Source organism: Rhamphochromis longiceps, linkage group LG6 (assembly GCF_057381845.1).
Source record: "Rhamphochromis longiceps isolate RC_006_pf linkage group LG6, R_longiceps_female_GT1.1, whole genome shotgun sequence".
Taxonomy (NCBI): Eukaryota; Metazoa; Chordata; class Actinopteri; order Cichliformes; family Cichlidae; genus Rhamphochromis; species Rhamphochromis longiceps.
Window position 1 is genome coordinate 22,116,212 of NC_140562.1, and position 19,849 is coordinate 22,136,060.

The 19,849-nt window shown below is 42.0% G+C and overlaps 1 protein-coding gene across 2 annotated transcripts; it reads right to left on the reverse strand.

Moving 5' to 3' along the window:
• Window positions 1–34: 34 nt before the first annotated feature.
• Window positions 35–13,685, reverse strand: LOC146667935 (calcium uniporter protein, mitochondrial-like). Of its 2 annotated transcripts, none has more exons than XM_085409735.1 (8): window positions 13,360–13,685; window positions 3,343–3,412; window positions 2,991–3,158; window positions 1,927–2,031; window positions 1,616–1,776; window positions 1,265–1,468; window positions 556–672; window positions 35–332 (listed from the first exon to the last, which is right to left on the reverse strand). In XM_085409735.1, the coding sequence occupies exons 1-8, from the start codon at window positions 13,465–13,467 to the stop codon at window positions 255–257; spliced, it is 1,011 nt and encodes a 336-aa protein (XP_085265861.1). In that variant the 5' UTR covers window positions 13,468–13,685; the 3' UTR covers window positions 35–254. The 2 variants fall into 2 exon arrangements, with proteins under 2 accessions (XP_085265861.1, XP_085265860.1); XM_085409734.1 differs by having other exon boundaries at window positions 2,991–3,161; window positions 13,360–13,683.
• Between the last annotated feature and the right edge of the window lie 6,164 nt (window positions 13,686–19,849).

Consider the following 19,849-nt stretch of genomic DNA (forward strand, 5'->3'; position numbering starts at 1 on the left):
CACAATCACACAATCAGACCAGAAAGACACCAGATTCAAATGAGGTTTGGGAAACATTTCATTTCATTAGCAGTCAATTTTTGTTCTATTTTTTTTTTCTTTTGATATATAATTGGCATCATTATTAATACTTAAAGAAAACAATTTCATGGATTTGAGATAAAAAGATGCTATTATCAAAATAAAGCAGGAAAATTAGTTTTGTTTTTCCTCTGTTAAAGTTTGAGGGACCATCATTCATGGCTTGGCTTCATTTATGGCTTTGGCTGGATTTGTTCAATTGGTAGCTGGAGTTGGGTTGGATATCTCAGACGCCTCAGGTCTTCCTCCACCTGAAACGCAGAAAACAGAAAATCAAAGACTGTAAAAGCAGTTGTTCATACCTTTTGCAGGTTTCTGAAAACAATTTATCAGAGCTTTTATTTTTGGCTGATATTTCCTTTAATAATAAAAAAAACAAAACCGTTCCTTGTTTAAGAAAAAAAAACAAACACATTCAGTAACAAAGATTCTGACTATTTAGTCATTTATTGTAAAACAAAACAGTCAGCCAACCTGGGCCAGCTTGTCTTTGAGTTCATTGTATTTTTCCACGTTGAATCTCTTTTTCCTGGCCCCCTTATAAAAATAACGCAGGAACTGCCTGTCCTGGGCGTCTGGGTATACATAATCCTGTAGGAGAGAACAAAGTAGGTTAATTATTTAAAAATATATCTGCACACATGACAATTTTACACAAATGAGCATTAGGTGTAACTAAAATTTGTTTTGTTGTAACACTTTAGATTTTTTTTTAACATCTAAAGTGTAAGATCAGCCTTCTAAAGGAGGTTATTATCATTTCTTGGGTCTAGAGAGTTAGGCTAGATTTTATGGTTTTTTCCAGACTATTAGCTGGGCAGAGAAAATTGATGTATTTCCCAAAATGTGATCTTGAAATGATCAGAATATTTAAAAGGAAAAGCATTTTGAAAGTCAGTGAAAGTTCTGGTACGTGACTTGCTGAGTAATAGGTTCTAACTGCTAGTTGTCAGTTACCCTGATAAGAAGTCAAGTTGAGCCATATTTATTTACACTACAAACAGCCTTCACCCCTTCAGAGCAATACAGGACATCTTTATTGTAGCTTCCATGTTGTTTTCACAGTCCACAATAAATCGCACGCCCAAGTCTGAAGGAACAACTTGTGAAATGGCCTGAGGAGCACCTGTCATCTACACCTAGAGGAAAACGGTGAAGTCAGTCAGGTGTCTCTGAGTCTTACCTGTTTGGTGAGGATATAGTAGGCGAAAGCTGCCATGCTGGTCGAGTAGGTGATGAAATACGTGACGGGCTCCATGACGTCCCACGAATAGACCCACCAGGTGAGCCAGGCCAGGGCGCCGCCCTGCACGGACAGCAGCGCCAGGCCAACATACAGAGCCCTGGATGTCTGGAAGTCTGCTTTACCGGACAGGTCTGCCTTCATCTTTCACCAATAAAATGCAGAGAAAAATGGGTTACCAAGTCTTTAAGGCTGACATGTCATCATTACCTTTAAATGAAGCTTTCAAGCAAGTATAACAAGGTATAAAGTAATTTCATGGGTGAGTGGTTGTTGCAACACATCGAGTACCTTCTCCAGAGGAGAAAGCTCCTGTTTGAGGTTGTCCAGTTTCTCCAGGAGCTCCCTCTCCTTCAGCAGCTGGTGTTCGGGCTGGTGGAGCGCCGTGTGCAGCAGGTGCACGACATGTTTCATGTCCTCCAGCTCCATAGCGTGCTCAGCAGATGCACACACTGCAACGGAGGCGCAACAGGGCAGACAACGAGGAGAAAGTAAAAGTGAAATATGAGAAGAATGGAAGATAATAACCACATTTTATCACCAGGATCAAGTGTAATTGGAAAACTGCCAAATGGAGAATTTATGAATGGAGATAAATGTACCCCTTTCAGGAGCGCAGATATTATAAACTGCATTGTTGATGACAAGCTGAAAGTCCTTGTCCAGCAGGGCATCGATCAGCGTGCTGTTGGCAATGCGCTCCCCATCTGTCAAAGCAAGCGCTGAACTGAATTAACTTTATCTTTTATACCGTGAAAAAAAAGGTTTGCTGGCAGAGGGACCAAACAAATTCAATAGAACATGAAAGAAACAAAAAGTTTATCAAATAAACCCCACGGTGATGGACAAAGTCAGTAATTTACACCTTAAAGAATGTAGTTCAGCACTGCATAACTACAGGTCATGTATGGGAACGAGAGCTGTGTGGGAAAAAAGGTCATCTGCTAATCTCTGCTGCTCTGGTCTAACATGTCCCGTCTTCTAAAGTGATAAAAATCTTTGCCACAACCTGCCTCACCTGTCTCCTTCATGGAAAAATACACTTTTCACAAGTTACCCTTAAAGTAGCTTAAGGAGGACTGCATCAGATACCCGTCCTAACCGCTCTGGTTCCCATACCAACTCAGATGTGAGTGGCTACAAAATGATTAGAAGTTTGAAAAGGAAGCGTGGAGTACTGTTACAGAAAATTGCCCTATTTTTCTCCACTGTGTCAAAACATGGCACGCTCAAGGCAACACATAACTTTGGTGAGAGACACAGGTGTGTGAAGATCGTGTAGACCAGTGTAACCTTGTGCCACTCCCTCCTGCTCACTGAGGAGCCACAGAGGTTTGCAAGACTATCTGCATGTAAAATACACTGCAGTATTCCCCAAAATTGCACGGTTTATGAATTTCTTTTAAAAGCAATGATCTGTGCTACAAGATCATAAAACAGACACCGCCCTGTTTTAAAGGGCAGGGAACCGTGACCTATTGTACTACAAACAGCCACAGTTACTCGCAGTGGAAGGTGATTAACTGATAACTGCTCAGTGTAAATGTGAAAATGAGTAAATGATTATTGTGGAGGCATCTTGCTTGACTGGCTATCGTTCATCCTTTTTGTGCACAACCCGGCGAACCAGACCGACTGCACCTGTTGCATACTGAGCATGTCTTACCTTTAGAGAGAACTGAGGCGGTAGCTCCTGGGTCCTCTTTCTGCAGATCGCCGATCAAGTCGCCCACGCTCATCAACATGGGCCTTAAAAAAAACAGACACTTCTCATTCCTGGATGGCAAGGGGACTTCCAGAACCAAACGCCCATGTTTGTACTTCAAAGATGCAGCTGCTGCACAGTGAAGGGGGTGGGGGTGGGGTATGGACAGTTTAAGTGTTAAGCTTTGCATTTATTATTCCAATTATGTGCACAGATAAGGCCAGTCTAACCACCCACAAGTAAAGTCACAAACCAGGTGCACACGTGTGACATAAAAGTTCAATATTGTGTGGATGTAATAACATCATATTACCACTAGAGGGAGCATTTGTAGCGTAGAAAAGAGCTGGATAACTTCCAAGTGGAGGCCTTCTGTGCTGAACCTGTAAAGAAGGATATGAAGGGAGAATGAATGAAAGGAAAGAAATGACTCAGTTTTTTTCTTTGTGTTCTCACGTACACACAGACACACAAACCCCGCCCTTGGCAAACTGTCATGTCAGCAGATGTTGGAGAGTAAACAGATCCACGGAATACTAAAAGGAAGCATCCAAACAACCAAAAAGAAGCACTTGGAAACCTTCTGCCACAAGCCAGTTCACAGTGGTGCTTAATTACACCGTGGCTTCCTAATATGCTTTTATGTCACAAGGAACAAACTGATGCATGACTTTAATTCTTTTTGTGACAATGGTATTAAATGCTTAAATGAAAAACAAGTGCATTTGTAAATATGAGACGTACTGTCACACAGTGAGACCTCAGGTTTCTCCCAGACTCCTGAGTATGGAGAACACATCCACTGAGAAGTTCATTATTCTAATCAGCAGGAGTACTTCTTTGTCCTACGCTTGGCATTCACTGGGCGTAGTCCTTCTGCCGTCTTTTTAATGCATGCTTGTATGCCTACACAGTGCAGGTATTTAAGTTGCAAGCATAATTTAACACACTAAATACTAAAGCGCACTAAATCTGACCACAATCTGCACACTCAGAAAGTCAGAAGGGTTCCCGCTTGGATACATCTTCATCCCACTAATGCCCAGTGATGCTGCAGACACTCTCCCATCCCTTGGCCTTCAAGCTGGGAGTTTGGTCAATCAATATTACATTAAAGAAGAACAAGGGAGCTGTCCGTTTTCATGAGAGGAAGGGGGCAGGCAAGTCTCCTATCACAGGAACATAGACACGAAGAGACCAGATGTGCCGTTTCTCACGCAGCTTTGGAGTGAGCGCTTTAAGAGGGAAAACGTTTTAAACGAGCAATAAGTAACACGCACTTTAAGCTGAAGCTTAGCCTAAAACTTTTAGTACCGCAGTGGTTCAAGCAAACTGTGAAAGTGCTTTAAAAAGTTACTGACAATTACCTAAAACCTCAGGATACAAGGGCTTGTGTATCGGTTATGTATCACACAATGAAGAAAAATGTGGACAGCAAGAGTGAAGCAAATTGGTCCCATGAGTCAAATTCGAGTTGCTCCAGATAGAGATAGAGAGCAATTAAGGGCTGCCCACACTTGCGGTGAAACCAATATGAAGGTGCCTTCTGTCTGATAGCACACACTGAAAAATGTCTAAAAGCTGCAGTGCACTGGGTAAGGCAACCTGAATAAGCTGTAGTGTCAAAGTCTCAGCTTTCTTATCAGGACTGTAAAAGACGTCGAATTAGTAGAATGAACAGGAACATCGTGAGATCCTGACACTCCCTCACTATAATTTGCCCGTAACAAGTTAAATATCCACTTACAGCGCGCCTCCCCTCCATCCCTTATAGAGACCATCTACAACATATCCACTACCCCTCCTCTGCACACGTCCGAACCACCTCATCCTTGCCTCTCTTACTGTGTCTCCACCCTGCACAACCTGACTTTCATTCCTCCTCTCTCCATCGTATACTTGCTCCCTACTCTCACTACAGATCATAATGTTGGCTGTGAAAATCATAGTCCACAGAGACTCCTGTCTGACCTTACCTGTAAACCTGTCCTTCACCAATGCAGACAAGGAGTCCCACCCCTGCTGCACACCTCAGCACTGTCTCACTGTCCTCATAAATGTCACGCACGACCCTTTCTGCCACTCTTGACTTTCCTCAGACAATACCACACTTATTTAGCCTTTAAATGTTCAAATATACAACATTTGAGAGGCTAAAAACATACTTTTGCTTCCCTGCTAACAACTCGCCCAGAAAACACTGCGGGTAGACCCACACAGCATGCTGTAGGGCAGTCCACATTAAACCACAGGTAACCATTTGGGCCTGTATGGGTATGTCCACATTAAGGCCATAACCTACAGTGAGGGACAGAGCTTTGTTTTAAGGGCTCACAAGCAAAAATAGATCGACAACAAGTGGCCCAACACACCCAGAGAGATTTAATATTGATAAGTGCTTTGTGTGCTGTTTTCAGGCGCTGCCAAATTTGACTTTTCTCCCAGTCACATTAATCCCGGAAAACATAACCACGTTATCCAAAGTGGCCAGAAATAATCTAGTTATTCTGTCACTACAGAGTTAACCTCTGACACCAAACACCTTCCCAGCATATTTAACAACAGACTAGGAAAACCTTTTACTTGCCACCTCTGCTCCAACAGTCATTGTGCTTCATTAAACTGAGAGTTACAGGCATTCACTGCCAACACACACGATAGGTGCTTGAAATAAAATGCATTCAACACTAGACTCGCATTAGCAAACAGTTCAGGCCAGAAGCGGTTTAACGGCCGGTGTGAGCGCAGCGAAGGTTTTTGCACTCTTTGCGCATCGGTGATCTGCTAATGTGAAAACAGCAGAGCTGAAGTTAAGCATTAAGGACGAGGACAGACTGTTTGCTGAATGGGTGTGTGTGTGTGTGTGTGTGTGTGTGTGTGTGTGTGTGTGTGTGTGTGTGTGTGTGTGTGTGTGTGTGTGAGAGAGAGAGATCACTGACCGGAGACAATTCAACAGCTGAGTGCCTACAGGCATTTTATATTCTGTGTACACACGTTACCAATCCCATTTTTAAATCAACACAATGTGGCTACCATGGCAGATAATACAGCTTCAGGGCTGTGTAATGAATAATAGTCCACTTCCAAAGCCATGCTCTCAGCCCTCTGTTATTATAGGCTCTAACACACTGCATGATAAATACTGACCTTCGTTTGTCTCTTACCTTCCTGTGGCAGCTACAAAGAAAAAAAAACATTAAAGAACAATTTGGGAATGCTAGCAAACCGATCAACATTTACAGGGTGACAGATGACCTCCAAAGTAGATTGTAGGGTTTGAAACTGAAAACTGAGGCCCAAATCAAATGTTTTTATTTGCATTTTCAATTTTCACCTTGAAATAGGCAGTGTTTGAACATGAATATCTCAAAAACTATTACAACCAAAAGCCTGAAATAACACATGGCCTTTCTTACCATAAAGAAAATGGATCAGAGCTGTAACTGGGACAGAGTGCCTGTTAGTGTCATTCTAATTTAACCTGAGTTTTCCAGCTCTTCCAGGACATTGTGCATGCCTACAAAGATTGTCTGGGAAATGAAAAACATGCACTTATGTAATACAATTACTTCTTAATTATAATTACAGTTCTATCTGGAAACTTTTTTCTTTGGGTTAGACTATCTACTGATATTCTGTTTCTGTGGAACAACTTGACATATTTGCTCAATCCAGCATGAAAGCTGAATGAAGATTTTCTTTATTTTTGTATATAAAATTTAATTAAAAAAAATATCATTTTGCATTAGTGTTCAGTTGCAGGTCCTGGTTCATGTTTATGCTATCTTTAACAGTTTTTGAGACATTTATGTTCAAACATATTATTATTATTATATATATCCAAATATCTCTGGACCGTAAAGTTGTTAAGTAAATTGTAAGCGGCTGAGCAGAAGGTCCCATGATGATTTGTAGCTGTCACGGGATCAGTGACTGGTCTCTATGGCTGTGTGACTGAGGCTTTAGCGATCAATTTCACAGTGGCTGCTCACAAATTCCGGCAAACACTCGCCAACCAATCAACAAATACACATTTCTCAGTTCCACTGACCCAAATTAATGGAGTTTAAAATTGGCAAACAGTTATCAGCTACAGCTGCCTGTGCTGGCATCCACCTCCCAATCAGCATGCTTATTTCTCCTGCACAGTTTGACATGTTAACATGGTGGCATATGAGGATTGAAACTTCCACTTTGGCTTCATTTTCACTGAGCTCAAGTTTTACTTGAGCTACTCTAGTGCAAACAGCCGGGCCCGCCCATAGCTTATGCAGCACACATACATGACTGGTTATCCCATCCTGCAAGTTGAAGACTGTAGTGCCTGAACAAGCCCACACATGACAAACACATGAGTAACAGCTAACTGAATGCCTCTCATGGCACAAAACACGCCTGACTCGGAGAAACGATTGGGCTCTCTGCTTTGGCAGAAATTGCCATTGCCTAAATTTGTCTTCTTATCAAAACAAAACACACTTCCCTGATACGCAGCGCATCAATATTCAGAGCGCAGAGTGGTCGTTGTCTATCTATTGTCCTTCACACATTCCTGGAGCTGCAGGGAACATCACTGCACATCTGCCCCTCATCACCGAATCGTTTCATCCAACTGTTCTTTCACAGAACAATCAGCTGAAGGTGTATTTACGCCGTGAGCTAAGCATTTTTTATTTATGTCATGCAAACAGGGAAGGAGGAGAGAGAAGCCGGGCGGTGAAAACTTGGGAATATGGTGACAATCTGCCAGCCTCTCTCCTTCCTCACGCAGAGGCTGTGGCTTGCTGCTCCAGTAATGATCGGCGTCTATCGCCAGCCTCATTTTCCCTGCAGTCTTCCATCAGTTCCCTCCATTATCAATCCTGTCACAACTGAGCTATGGCCTCCTAAAGGAATCGGCTCCCACTCTGGCCACAGATTTGATATTGCCAAGCAAAGGGGAAAGAGATTTTTGCCGTCGCATAAGGAATCATAAGAGAATAACTTACAGTGTCTACCCAGCATGACCCGAGGCATAAAGAAAAATGTGCAAGCGTGATAAACTACGGCTGCCAGGAGGAGAAATTGAATTACTCTGTGTTGCCATTATGATTGAGAACAGCCAGCACTCTGGCATGAAAACGATTTGCATTGAACCATTTATCTTCTCCTACTCAGTTAATGATCCGGATCGCTTAAGAGAACAAAGAGAAGGTGGGAAGCGGGAAGAAGATGACTGCGGGGTTGGTGTGCTGTACGAACACGAGGCTGAGGTTGTGTTTCATGCAAATACAATGAATAAAACGTTTTGTAACACTATTAGACAAATAGCAGCACACACACAAAACCAATTTCTCCAAATCAAAAATGGCTTCTGGAAATACAAAGTGAGCTTTAAAAGGAAGGCGCAACAAGCAGAGCGTTCCCATCTGCGACCACTGTACAACTGCACTAAAAAGGGCGGAGCACGTACTCACATTTAGCCCATTTAATCTTACAGTTAGTCATCTCTCAGTCCAAACGTCCACATTTATAAGCAACTCATCATTCCCCAAGCTTATCTCAGCAAAGAGTGGTACAACTTTCAACCCTGAATGCCACAGAGAAGGAGCTGAATACTGAAAAACATGGAGGAGGAGGAAAAAAACAGGAGGGCAGAAATTAAGGAATTCATGTGGTGTTCGCAAAGGTCCAGAACAGACGGATCTAAAAAAGCTGATTAAAAAGGAGCAGAAAAACAAACGCAAAGCCGATACAAAAAAACCCTCTGAGTGATTCACATTAACACTTTAGTGACACATGGCTTAGCAATGCTTCATCACAAGGTCGCAACAGGACAAGAACAGCCCATATAGATGAGTATCAGCTATAATGAGTTTACTTATTAAACCCTCAGTGAGAAAAATGCCCTCATTTACACGAGGATTGAAGAGGAGTTTACTTGTGACTATAAACACCAGAGCAACTTTCACTACTTATCACACACAGTGCAGTGCTCTGATGGGCTGTTATCACAAGACCATAACAATGCAGGGTCAACACCGTCACACCCACTGTGCACATGCTTCTGTAAAGACAGCGGCACCATTACCATGGTATTAAGCGAGCTACTGGAATGTTCCTTTGACTGGATGTGCTTTAAATCTGTTCTAAGTTTATCAGCGACTGTTGTGGCACAGATTAGGAATAATATGTTTTTTTAGCTTTATGTGTATTAATGCTATTGTAAAAATATCGATTGAACTGAGAACTATTATTATCTAATTTTAGATACGCCTGTAGATGTGGTCAAGCTGAGCTGCTGAAGTTCAAACCCAGAATCAGAACAGAGAAGAAAGGTGGTTTAAGTGACTTTGAACGTGGCATTGTTGTTGGTGCCAGATGGGCTGGTCTGAGTAGTTCTGAAAATGCTGATGAGCCATCTCTAATGTTTACAGAGAATGGTCTGAAAGAGTAAATATACAGTGAGCTGCAGTTCTCTGAGAGAAAAAGCCCTGCTGATGGCCAGAGTGCCGATTGCTGACAGGAAGGCAACAGTAACTCAAATAACCCCTCGTTACAACAATGGTATGCAGAAGAGCATCTCTGAATTAATACAACGTGGAACCTTGAAGCAGATGAGCTGCTGCAGCAGAAGACCATGCCGAGTGCAACTCATGCCAGCTAAGAACAGGAAACTGGCTGCAGATTGGAATAACGTTGCCTGCTGCAGCATTTGGATGGTAGGGTCAGAATATGGCATAAAGATGATAAAAGCATGGATCCATCCTGCCCTCTTTCAATGGTTCAGGATGATGGAGGTGGTGGTGTTATGGTGTGGTGATATTTTCTTTACGCACTTTGAGGCTACGGCCTTCCTGCGTATTGTTGCTGACCATATGCACACCTTTATGACTGCAGTCAATTTGATTTATTTAAAACATTTGATTATATGTAAAGTCAATGTGTTTACTGTGTTTACTATATAAACATAAAAAACTATGTAGGTCTACAGGCAACAAAAAGTACAATATGTTACAAAGAATTCCCCCAACCATAAAACTAGAGCCTGCATCGATGCCAGTGGCCCATCTACTTAATAAATTCTATGTTGTTCTATGTGCAATCCACCAGTTGCTGATGGGCGAGCCAACATAACACAGAGGAAGGGCATTAGTGTAATGGCAAATGTGTTATTTTTGTACATTTGTGATAGTTTTTTTTACTTAACAGAAAAGTGTCAAAGTGTCAAAGTGACACTGACAACGACGCTCTCTTTTCATGTTTGACGTAACACAGTTTAGGAAGCTTTTATGGTAACAACATGTTTACTGTTTCACTCCACACACGAATTACGCAAAGAGAGGCATGTCCGTAAAGACAAATTACATGAAAATTACACGTTTTTTTTTTTTTGTTGCTTCATTTATCTAGGGCCTGTTGTCATTCATTATCTGATCATTTTCCAATTCAAACTTTTCTATTAGCTCAACTTCTTTACTCCTCTCAGGTCACCCTGCCCCACCTTTTCAAGCTGAAGAAGTGCTGTTGCATAACCTCTGATGACACCTTGCATAAACATGTAATTTTCCCCCTCTTAAGAAGTAAACTTAGGAAACTTGCTGTCTGACATCACATCATGAAAACGAGTTCTAAAGCTCGCTGCACTCTCACCAAACCACAGTACTGTTCTTTCTACACATTATTGTATTGAGCAACGGCTTCCTCTTTAAGCAACGCTGGACCACAGATGACGAGATCAGTTCTTGATATCTGCTGAGCCTTCTTACAATTAACAGTCACTTTATTTGTTGCCCTAATGAATACAAGTATCTGCACCTGGCATGGCCACACTTGGTTGTCAGGCTTCTTCAAATTAGATTTTACAGTGTTTGCCTGCCCAGTGCCAAGACAATAAAAAAATGAGCAAATAGTTATGCCTAATTTATCCTACCCCGGTTGTGTCCTTTACTAAATTCCCAACTGCATGATGCTCAGCGTGGATGACACTGTGCATCCGCCAAATGCTGATTGTTCAACTAGTCGGCCAGAGCAGCGGCGGATTTCACCGGGAACGGGAGAACATTTTTTAGAAGTAGGCTGCAAACAAACTCACTTGCAGATGACTTTATCATGTGTCCTGCCATTGCGCCTCAAGGGCTGTTCAAACAGACCCGTATTATAAATGCTCCCAAAAGCCTGACGTCTCATTTTAGCATTCAACACATATTCAATACACTAAACTAATGCTTTTGCGTTTTTTCATCCTGCTTAGCCCCATTGATTCAGCACTTTTGTGGATGCACAGAAACAACGCTGATATCGATTCTCTCATCTGAATGTGTGAAACTGCAAACAACTAACAGCGAGCAGCACTTGAGTTTCCTGCAGGCCAGTCGGGTTTCTCTCAGCCTCCTGAGAATTAAAACATCCTTGTGTTATATGTTTACCTGTATAGCATTACAGCAGTGACGGAGAAGCCCTAACTCCCTGTCACGTCTCTGGTGAAACTTTTGCAAAAAGGTGATATTGAATGTTTTGTCTCTAGTGGAATCTCAACAGGGAAAGGCTTGTGTTACAAATTCATAAAAGACGTGGCCTGAATATGAATATCGCCCTATAGACACCCAAAAGAGATCATATCTGAATTCTGAGCAACTTAGGCCACAGGCTGCTCACAGTGCTTAGTAGCTGTACGTACTCTTACACGGTGGTTTTGAACTGAGGATTTATGTGAACCTAGCTTTCTGCTGTCTCATGTACAATCTTCAGAGTGACCTCTGCCTCCTGCACTCAATCAAGTCCTCTGATACACTGCATTGGAAGGAATCTGATTAAAAATTGGCAACTCGCTGTGTGGATTCTAAAAGCCAGATCTGTACATTTGCATGCAGCCATGCTCTCTGCTTTTCTAAGTGCATTACATTCCTATTAAAAACATTCTGTGGCCCAGCTGCTCCTTTACAAAAGACACTTTCACTCTGAATGGCCCGTTTTTGGGAGGTAATGTAATTTAGATTCTCCTCTGAGGTTGATACGTTTCTGGCTGGGGAAAGAAAATTACAAAAAGCAGAGAAACGGAACATTTTATAGTCTAACTGAAATCTATCTATCGCTCAATATAGGCCGGTCTACAGAATGAGGAGGTTAAAGACCACAAAACCTTTGTGGCAGAGCATTCCCAGTCTTTATTGTTTCACTTCCTGTCTTCTAAACTGCCAAATAAAGTGGAAAGAAATTCTGAAAACGACTTTATAAAACACACTAACTCTGTTCTTTTTGCAGCCGATATGAATTGTATTCTTTTTGCTGAAACATGGGTTGCTGTAAGGATTTCGCTTACTGAAGCTCCACTTTTATATACAGTCCAGTCTAAAAATAAAACTCATCTTAGTCATTCTGGCTTGTAGGAGTGAGTCACTGCATCCTGCCCCTCTGACAGCTTCCTTTTTCTTCCAATCCAACAAACTCTATCTCAGCATCCATCTATGGAGGCTCTGATTGCACCGAGCAAAACAGAAAAAAACAAAACAGTGTGCACTGTTCTCCCTGCACACTCACAGATTTGAGGCACCCTAATTGAGATCTGCCTGCCTGCAGCTGAGCTGACCAAAGCAATTTCATGCAGCGAGCGATAAAAGATGTGGGCTGAACTGGTGCCTTAATAAAACTGTGAGTAAAAGCTTCACTACAAAAAATAAATAAATAAATAAAATCTCAAGATGATGCTGTGATGGAGCGTGGGTTTTCACTTTCTGCAGCATTTCCCTGCTGCACTATTTCCTGACTGTGGGCTGGACACGTTTGTTGATGGGTGACTGCATGCAGCTATACGTCCAATACCAAGTAAATACAGGGCCAGTATTGCCAATACCGATACCAATACTTTTACTCTATCATGGCAGGTTTTGTATGGGTGAGCAGTGTCTCGTGACTTATGGGACGAATCATTGTCCATTTGCAAATTATGAACACATTTTAATGATCACTAAATCAATGTGATTTTTACTTTCCACAATAAATACCAAAACAGCTTTTCATATATTTTGAAAGTTTTTAATAGCCTGAAATTTTAATCTACCTCTCCTTAAAGTACTTAATAAATCAATAAATCTGAAGCTAGTAGCACAGTATAGATCCTATCACTAGTATCGATCAGACACTTTTGTATCGATAGCCTCGATATTTGGATCGATCCTCCCAGATCTTCTGTACAGGCTCCGCAGGCATAGAGACGACAGGAAAACGAAAAAAAGTTTTTGAGAAGCGCTCAAAATAGAGACAAAAACAGCGTCTTGTGCTTCAACAGGAAGCCACGGCACACTTTACACTGTGACGCCCACGAGGGACTCAGAGTACAGCGTTTATTTACCTGGTGTAGAAATGTAACCGGGCGAGCGGGTCTGAGACCGCAGCGTAGGGTCTGAACACTTCCCACGAGTCCCGTCGCAACTTTGCACACCGCCCGCACCGAAGCCATCGTCAGCCGGTAACCGTTTTTAGCCGCCTCGCTGGGGCATGCCGGGAGGAGAGAGGTCCAGGACGAGTACCTCAGAGCTCCGTGTTTCACTTTAAAACGGGCTGCTGTCTGTGCGTATAGCAACAGACAGGAGGATCGCTACGGGACCCGGAGGAGGAGGAAGAGAGCAGGCTGAGCTGCATACCATTTCCTCCTGACTACACCCGCGCGCTCTCTGCCAGACTCCGCTTCCTTTGTCCCCCACCCCTCCTCTTTCTTTCTGTTGGGTCTGTTTTGCGTGAAACAGCAAGTGGGAAGCATATGCGCCTGCCAGGCTCACGGGACTGTAAGCCGACATCCCAAACATCACCCCCTCTCCTCTCACGAATCATCACGAGTTGGTCTGATCGCTAAAATAACAAATTTATATGAGGCTTATTAGGGCTGGAGCCGTTGTAACGTTACACTTTGAAGTCTTCATAACTTCAAAGGGTGAACTAGGCCAAGAGCTCCACTTTAAGCATTCCACCCACAAATCGATTTCCTCTGATCCCACATTAAAATAGGCCCTTAGAGATAAAGCGAACTTTCTAATCACGGTGTTACGTATGAGCAAGGACTGCATTTCAGCTGTCAGCCAACAGGGGGAGCACATAAAAATAATAGATTGAGTGTTGTGCAGAGAGGTATCCTGCTGTCCAGTGAGGTTGGGCTCATAGACCATAATCTACTGCAGTGCAAGCAGTAGGAAGCTGTGCACACAATGAAAAATGTTCACACTGCGTTCTGTGTATCATCCCCAGAGCGAAGTATGTGCTACGGCTGGTGTATTGTGTCACAGAAAATGCGAGCATAATCGAGACAAATGGTGTTGAAAGCAGACAGGTCAGATAAATCTGTCATGAACACTCCCATCCGGTGATTTATAATACTCCAGTCAGCCACAGTATTAAAAGCACTGACAGGTGAAGCGGCAATGTAAAGTTTTTTTGAGAAACCTTGGGCCCTGGCATTCGTGGTGGATAATTCTGCAGCATTCCACCACAATGCGCGACTGTTTAGAGAACAGGTCCAGAGACCCTGAGGCGAAACACAATGGATGAAACAGCCTTCGAGCTCTCAGATCTGGAACAGGCCCCACCAACAGACACCTCACACTGCAGCCCACAGGAACTGGCAACATCCCAGTGCTACACACTTCAGCACAGCCCTGTAGGTCTCGCTTTCCATGCCTTGAAGAATCTGAACTTTTTTTCGGGGGTGGAATACACTAAGTTAGGGAAAAGCTGTAATAAATGCTGAAGGTAATGGAACAATGGAACATTACTGTCATTAATCACCACTGAGTTTAAAATATTTACCTCCACTGTGTATGCATTTAATTTTTCTAAAGTACCCCACACACTGGACCAAATGCCAGTCTGGAAAAATGCACTTATATTAGCCTGTTCATTAATATTTAAGTATACCATAGTTAAGGCAAACACTTGATCAGCACAGTGTGAGCTGTCTTTTTAACCTGCTGGCCTTGAAGCGTGACAACAGTGACTTTCTTTGAGCGCACAGTTGAAAATTATGTTCTGCACATTGTGGCGTCTTCTTCTCTACTAGATTTATGTGGCATTTTATCAAACAGTAACACAATGGACCCTCTTCTATACTAAGAGGGGGGGTGATTCCTAAAAGCCACTCTTCATTTGTCAGAGATTCTTTCTTCATGCAATCTGCTTTAGTCCACAGTGGTGAGTCTTTAAAGACTGGTGAGAGGCATCAATACTCCCAGAGAGAAGATGCATGACGGAAAGGCTAGATGAAATCGATATGCTCCTGTGGCCACTGAGGCTGTTTTACTGACAGATTACTTTGATTTAAATGTGCATTTGTCCAAGATTTTGCAGACAAACTGCAAGGAATTGTTGCCTTATTAGCACACACAGTGAAATTGAATGCTGTTTACGGTGAAGTTTTCTGCTTAGTTGTTGTTGTTCTTCTGGTCATCTGTTACCCGTCACCTGCTGCTAGATTTATGCTCTCGTTTTGGCCACACGCTGGTGGATTAAGACTGCAGCAGGGCTCTCTCGCTGAATGAAGTTATTCAGGGGAAATGAGCCAGGTTTCATTTTCTAATGAGTTGGCAAATGTGCTTCGGGCCGTTGAAAGAAGCTTCACTTTAATAACAAAATCTGCTTGCACAGAGAATTATGTAGTAGTTAATTATTTAATAGCGAGGTGATGCATGGAGTGATTCCATATCTGTGATGACAAAACGTTGAAAGTCCAAGTGATCACCGAGCGGGAATTAACACATTGTAATTTATGACTTTCATTTTATCTTCATTTAATGTTTGAATGCCCTTCTAAACTACGAGCTGTTGTCTCCTTAAAGCATTTTTCCACTATGAAGAATGATGAAAGAAGAGTGAAGATATTTTAACAGCAAGGCTATAAACTGGAGAGATTATATCTCTCGGCTGGCCTGGGAACGCCTTGGTGTTCCCCCAGACTAGCTGGAGGGGGTGGCTGGGGAGAGGGAGGTCTGGGCTTCTCTGCTTGGGCTGGTGCCCCCGCAACACGGCCCTGGATAGGTGGAATATCAGGACTGGTGTACTCCTCAGAAGGTTTGTATCTTATGGATACTTGGCACCATCTTGTGGGCGCTAAAATGAACATAATTTCTGCAAAATGAGACTGTCTTTGTGACTGTAAGATAGTCTGTTGACATCACTTTCACACATTGTGTGCATTCTGAGTTTGTGACAGATTCAGAGTTTAAACAATGACTCCAAAACGAGTCCAAAATAAACAGTTGTGTCAGTTTAAGTATTTTAATATCTGTAAAAAATGTACAGGATGTGGATGGGGAGGCTTTTGCATACCTCTCTTTTATACTTTAGCTGAAGTGTGTGCATCACTCGTGTAATTCCTGCAACATTTGACATTTATGAAACGTGTGACTTCCCATAAACAGTGTGGCGGTGGTCTGATGATTTAGGAGCAAAGTGTGTGACAGTCAGTGCTCCTTTGTGTTTCTCGCTCTTGAAGTTTTTTTGCAGCTTTGCTGAGATCAAGTTTCCACCGAGGATTTTAAAGTGCTGTGCACTGCCCCCTTAACCTTTAGTGAAGCTGCAATTTAACACCAAGGAAATTGTTCTTAGCTTAGAGTAACTCCTATATTATATAACATACTATAAGAATAGTATGTTTCCCATCCTCACAGTCAGCACTGATATGGTGTGAAGCTTGTTTCTAAAAGATGAAGTGAATGTTTCCAAGCTGTTTTCTTAAAATGTTATTATCATTATTATTATTATTATTAGTAGTAGTAGTAGTAGTAGTAGTACACTTAATTATGTTATCATTATTATTATCAAGGTAGTCGTGTGAATATGACTATTTTCATCAGCTACCTAAAACATCTGTTCTGATGATCATTAAAAATAATGACTCAAAAGTAATATATCAACAACATATTCAACAATCTCTTGTACCAGATTATCAAAATAAGCTACAGTTGTCCTTTGACAACCGTTTCAAACATTAGCCCTCCAGTTACTAGAGCCTAAACTAGTATCTGGCAGTTTGTAGTCACATTATGTGACATTATGTGTTGTGCCTTTAAAACCTAAAATAAAAAGTTTGGTTTCCTGAATAAAAATAGTGGGGTCTTCTCTGAGCCTCCACTATTTTTTGGAAAGAGTCCTATGAATAAATGGAAAAAGGACTGAGCCATTTGTTAAACACAGCAGCTGAGTGGAGTTTTCAGCTCCAGCTGCTGTTAAAACTGAAGAACTACAGATGAAGCATCAGACAACGCACCATGTTCCCGGGTCTATGTGCTTTGGTCCGTTTGCTTTAACAACAACAAACGTGGATGTTCTTTGTGTGATTTACTAACAGTGAGCTAATCTATACAGATATACACTATATACTACACTATATACACTATATAGTGCTCTTTCTCTCTCCAAGAGACCAAGTTGCATACGTGAGTTTTTTTCATCTGTAGGCCGACTGTTTTGCCTCAGTCTGTGCTGCATGCAGAATTCCAACACAGCCTACATCCATAAGTTTAAAAATCATAATGACAGCTGAATTTAATTCAGTTGCATCAGTTTGTGGGTGCATCAAATCACTGTGCCAGCTGCTATTTCACAGCGTAAAGAAAATGCAAAGCCCCTGACGCCCTGTGACGAATACAGAAGAAGAAATTCATAATCACACTTGTTACCGCTGTATTGGCAGGAAAAACATTTTAATACAAAAATCACAAAACAACACGAAAAGACGAACCTGGAACTCTAATAGACAACAAAGAAAACAGAAAAAAGATTACAGATTTTTGTTGGAAATGTGTATGGAAGAACTGGTTAAGCGAGTGGTAAAAAAAATCAGTCGCAGTCATCAGTCAGGAAGAAGTTGTAGCCATCTACACGAGGCTTACCAACAAGCTCTGGGCTGAAATCGATGATCAATTTGATGAAATTCTTTTAATGAAAGCTATTAAGCATCAACGACCATGTCGGACTGATTCCGTAGACCAGAACCATTGGTGTTCAGTTGTCGAAAAGTGGCGTGTGTTTGAGCAAGAATACGACATATTCACAGCCGCTACCCATTCCTATAAAGATGCCAGAACTAGAGCGTTCATCCTGGTAAATCTGGCCAGCTCTGAAGATATCGAGTGGGAGCGTGCCTTCGTGTACGCGGGGGAAGGGGAACACAGACGATTAATGACTGGAGCAAAATTGAGAGAAGACCCGGAATGTCTCAAACGCAAATTCCACGAACTGTGTAATCCTCAAACAAACATAACTATGGAAAGGCACAAGTTTAACACCAGAAACCAGCGACCAGATGAAAGAACATAGTCTTACATGAGTGACGTGAAAAATAAGGCAGGCAGTTGCAGATTTGGCCAGCTTAAAGACGAGCTCATCAGAGACATACTCGTTTGTCCCATGATGCATTGAGTTTTTCCTTTTCAGTCACCCTTTTCACTCGCTATGTGTTAATAGACCTCTCTGCATAGAATCGTACTTGTTATTAATCTCTATCTTCCACAGCATGTCTTCTATCCTGTCTTCCTTCTCTCACCCCGCAGCAGATGGCCGCCCCACCCTGGGCCTGGTTCTGCTGGAGGTTTCTTCCTATTAAAAGGGAGTTTTTAATAATAATAATGGATTGCATTTATATAGCGCTTTTCGAGACCCTCAAAGCGCTTTACAATTCATTCACTCTCACATTCACACACTGGTGGAGGCAGCTACAGTTGTAGCCACAGCTGTCCTGGGGCAGACTGACAGAAGCGAGGCTGCCATATCGCGCCATCGGCCCCTCTGGCCATCACCAGTAGGCGGTAGGTGAAGTGTCTTGCCCAAGGACACAACGACCAGGACAGACAGAGCTGGGGATTGAACCGGCAACCTTCCGGTTACAAGTTTTTCCTTCCCACTGTCGCCAAAGTGCTTGCTCATAGGGGATCATTTGATTGTTGGGTTTTTGTAGGGTCTACCTTACAATGTAAAGCGCCTTGAGGCGACTGTTGTTGTGATTTGGCGCTATATAAATAAAACTGAGTTGAATTGAAAGTTCGCTCACACAATAACTAAGTGCAACAACTGTGGGGGCAACCACGAGGCAAAAAGAGATCAATGCCCAGCATATGGCCAGCAATGTCATAAATGCAAAAAATGGAATCACTTCCAGAAATGCTGCAAGTCATCACAAACAAGGGGATTTAAAAAGAGATCCGTAAACCACATTGAAATGCAAGCGCCCAGCAGCGATGAGGAAATGTTCTTTGTGAATGGGATCGATATAGACACTGTGAATCCCTGTTTTCTGTGCAAGAATTACATATTCACCACTGTGCATATCAATGGAAAACCAATAGAGCTCAAAGTGGATACTGGCGCCAAATGTAATGTCATGCCAGCTGACCTTTTTGCACAACTGAAACAAGATGAAAAACTCCTGCCATCACAGAAAACCGTACTATAAAATCCTACATACATACTAAAAAAATATAGGAACAACATAAACGCTTTTTAAGGACATAAAAGTCAAAAAAGGCAGATAGTAGTAAGTAATAAGGCAATAAACCATTCTGAAAGCTTCTGTTAAAGGTGTCAGCGGATTACGATACATGATAAGAAACCAGGAGTCAGCCTGGAGATTCTTTGTCACCACTGAGACAAAAATTATTACATTATTTGTTATTATATTACATAAGAGTCAATAGAGATGATTTTATAGACAAAATTGATACTGCATAATTTAGAGATTACTTTCTGATTTTAAATTAGATCTTACAGTAAAGTACATCTCTATTTTTCTGTGATTAATGACAGATTAATGAAAAATCAGGCAGACAGTAACAGCAAAATAAATCTGTTTGCTAATG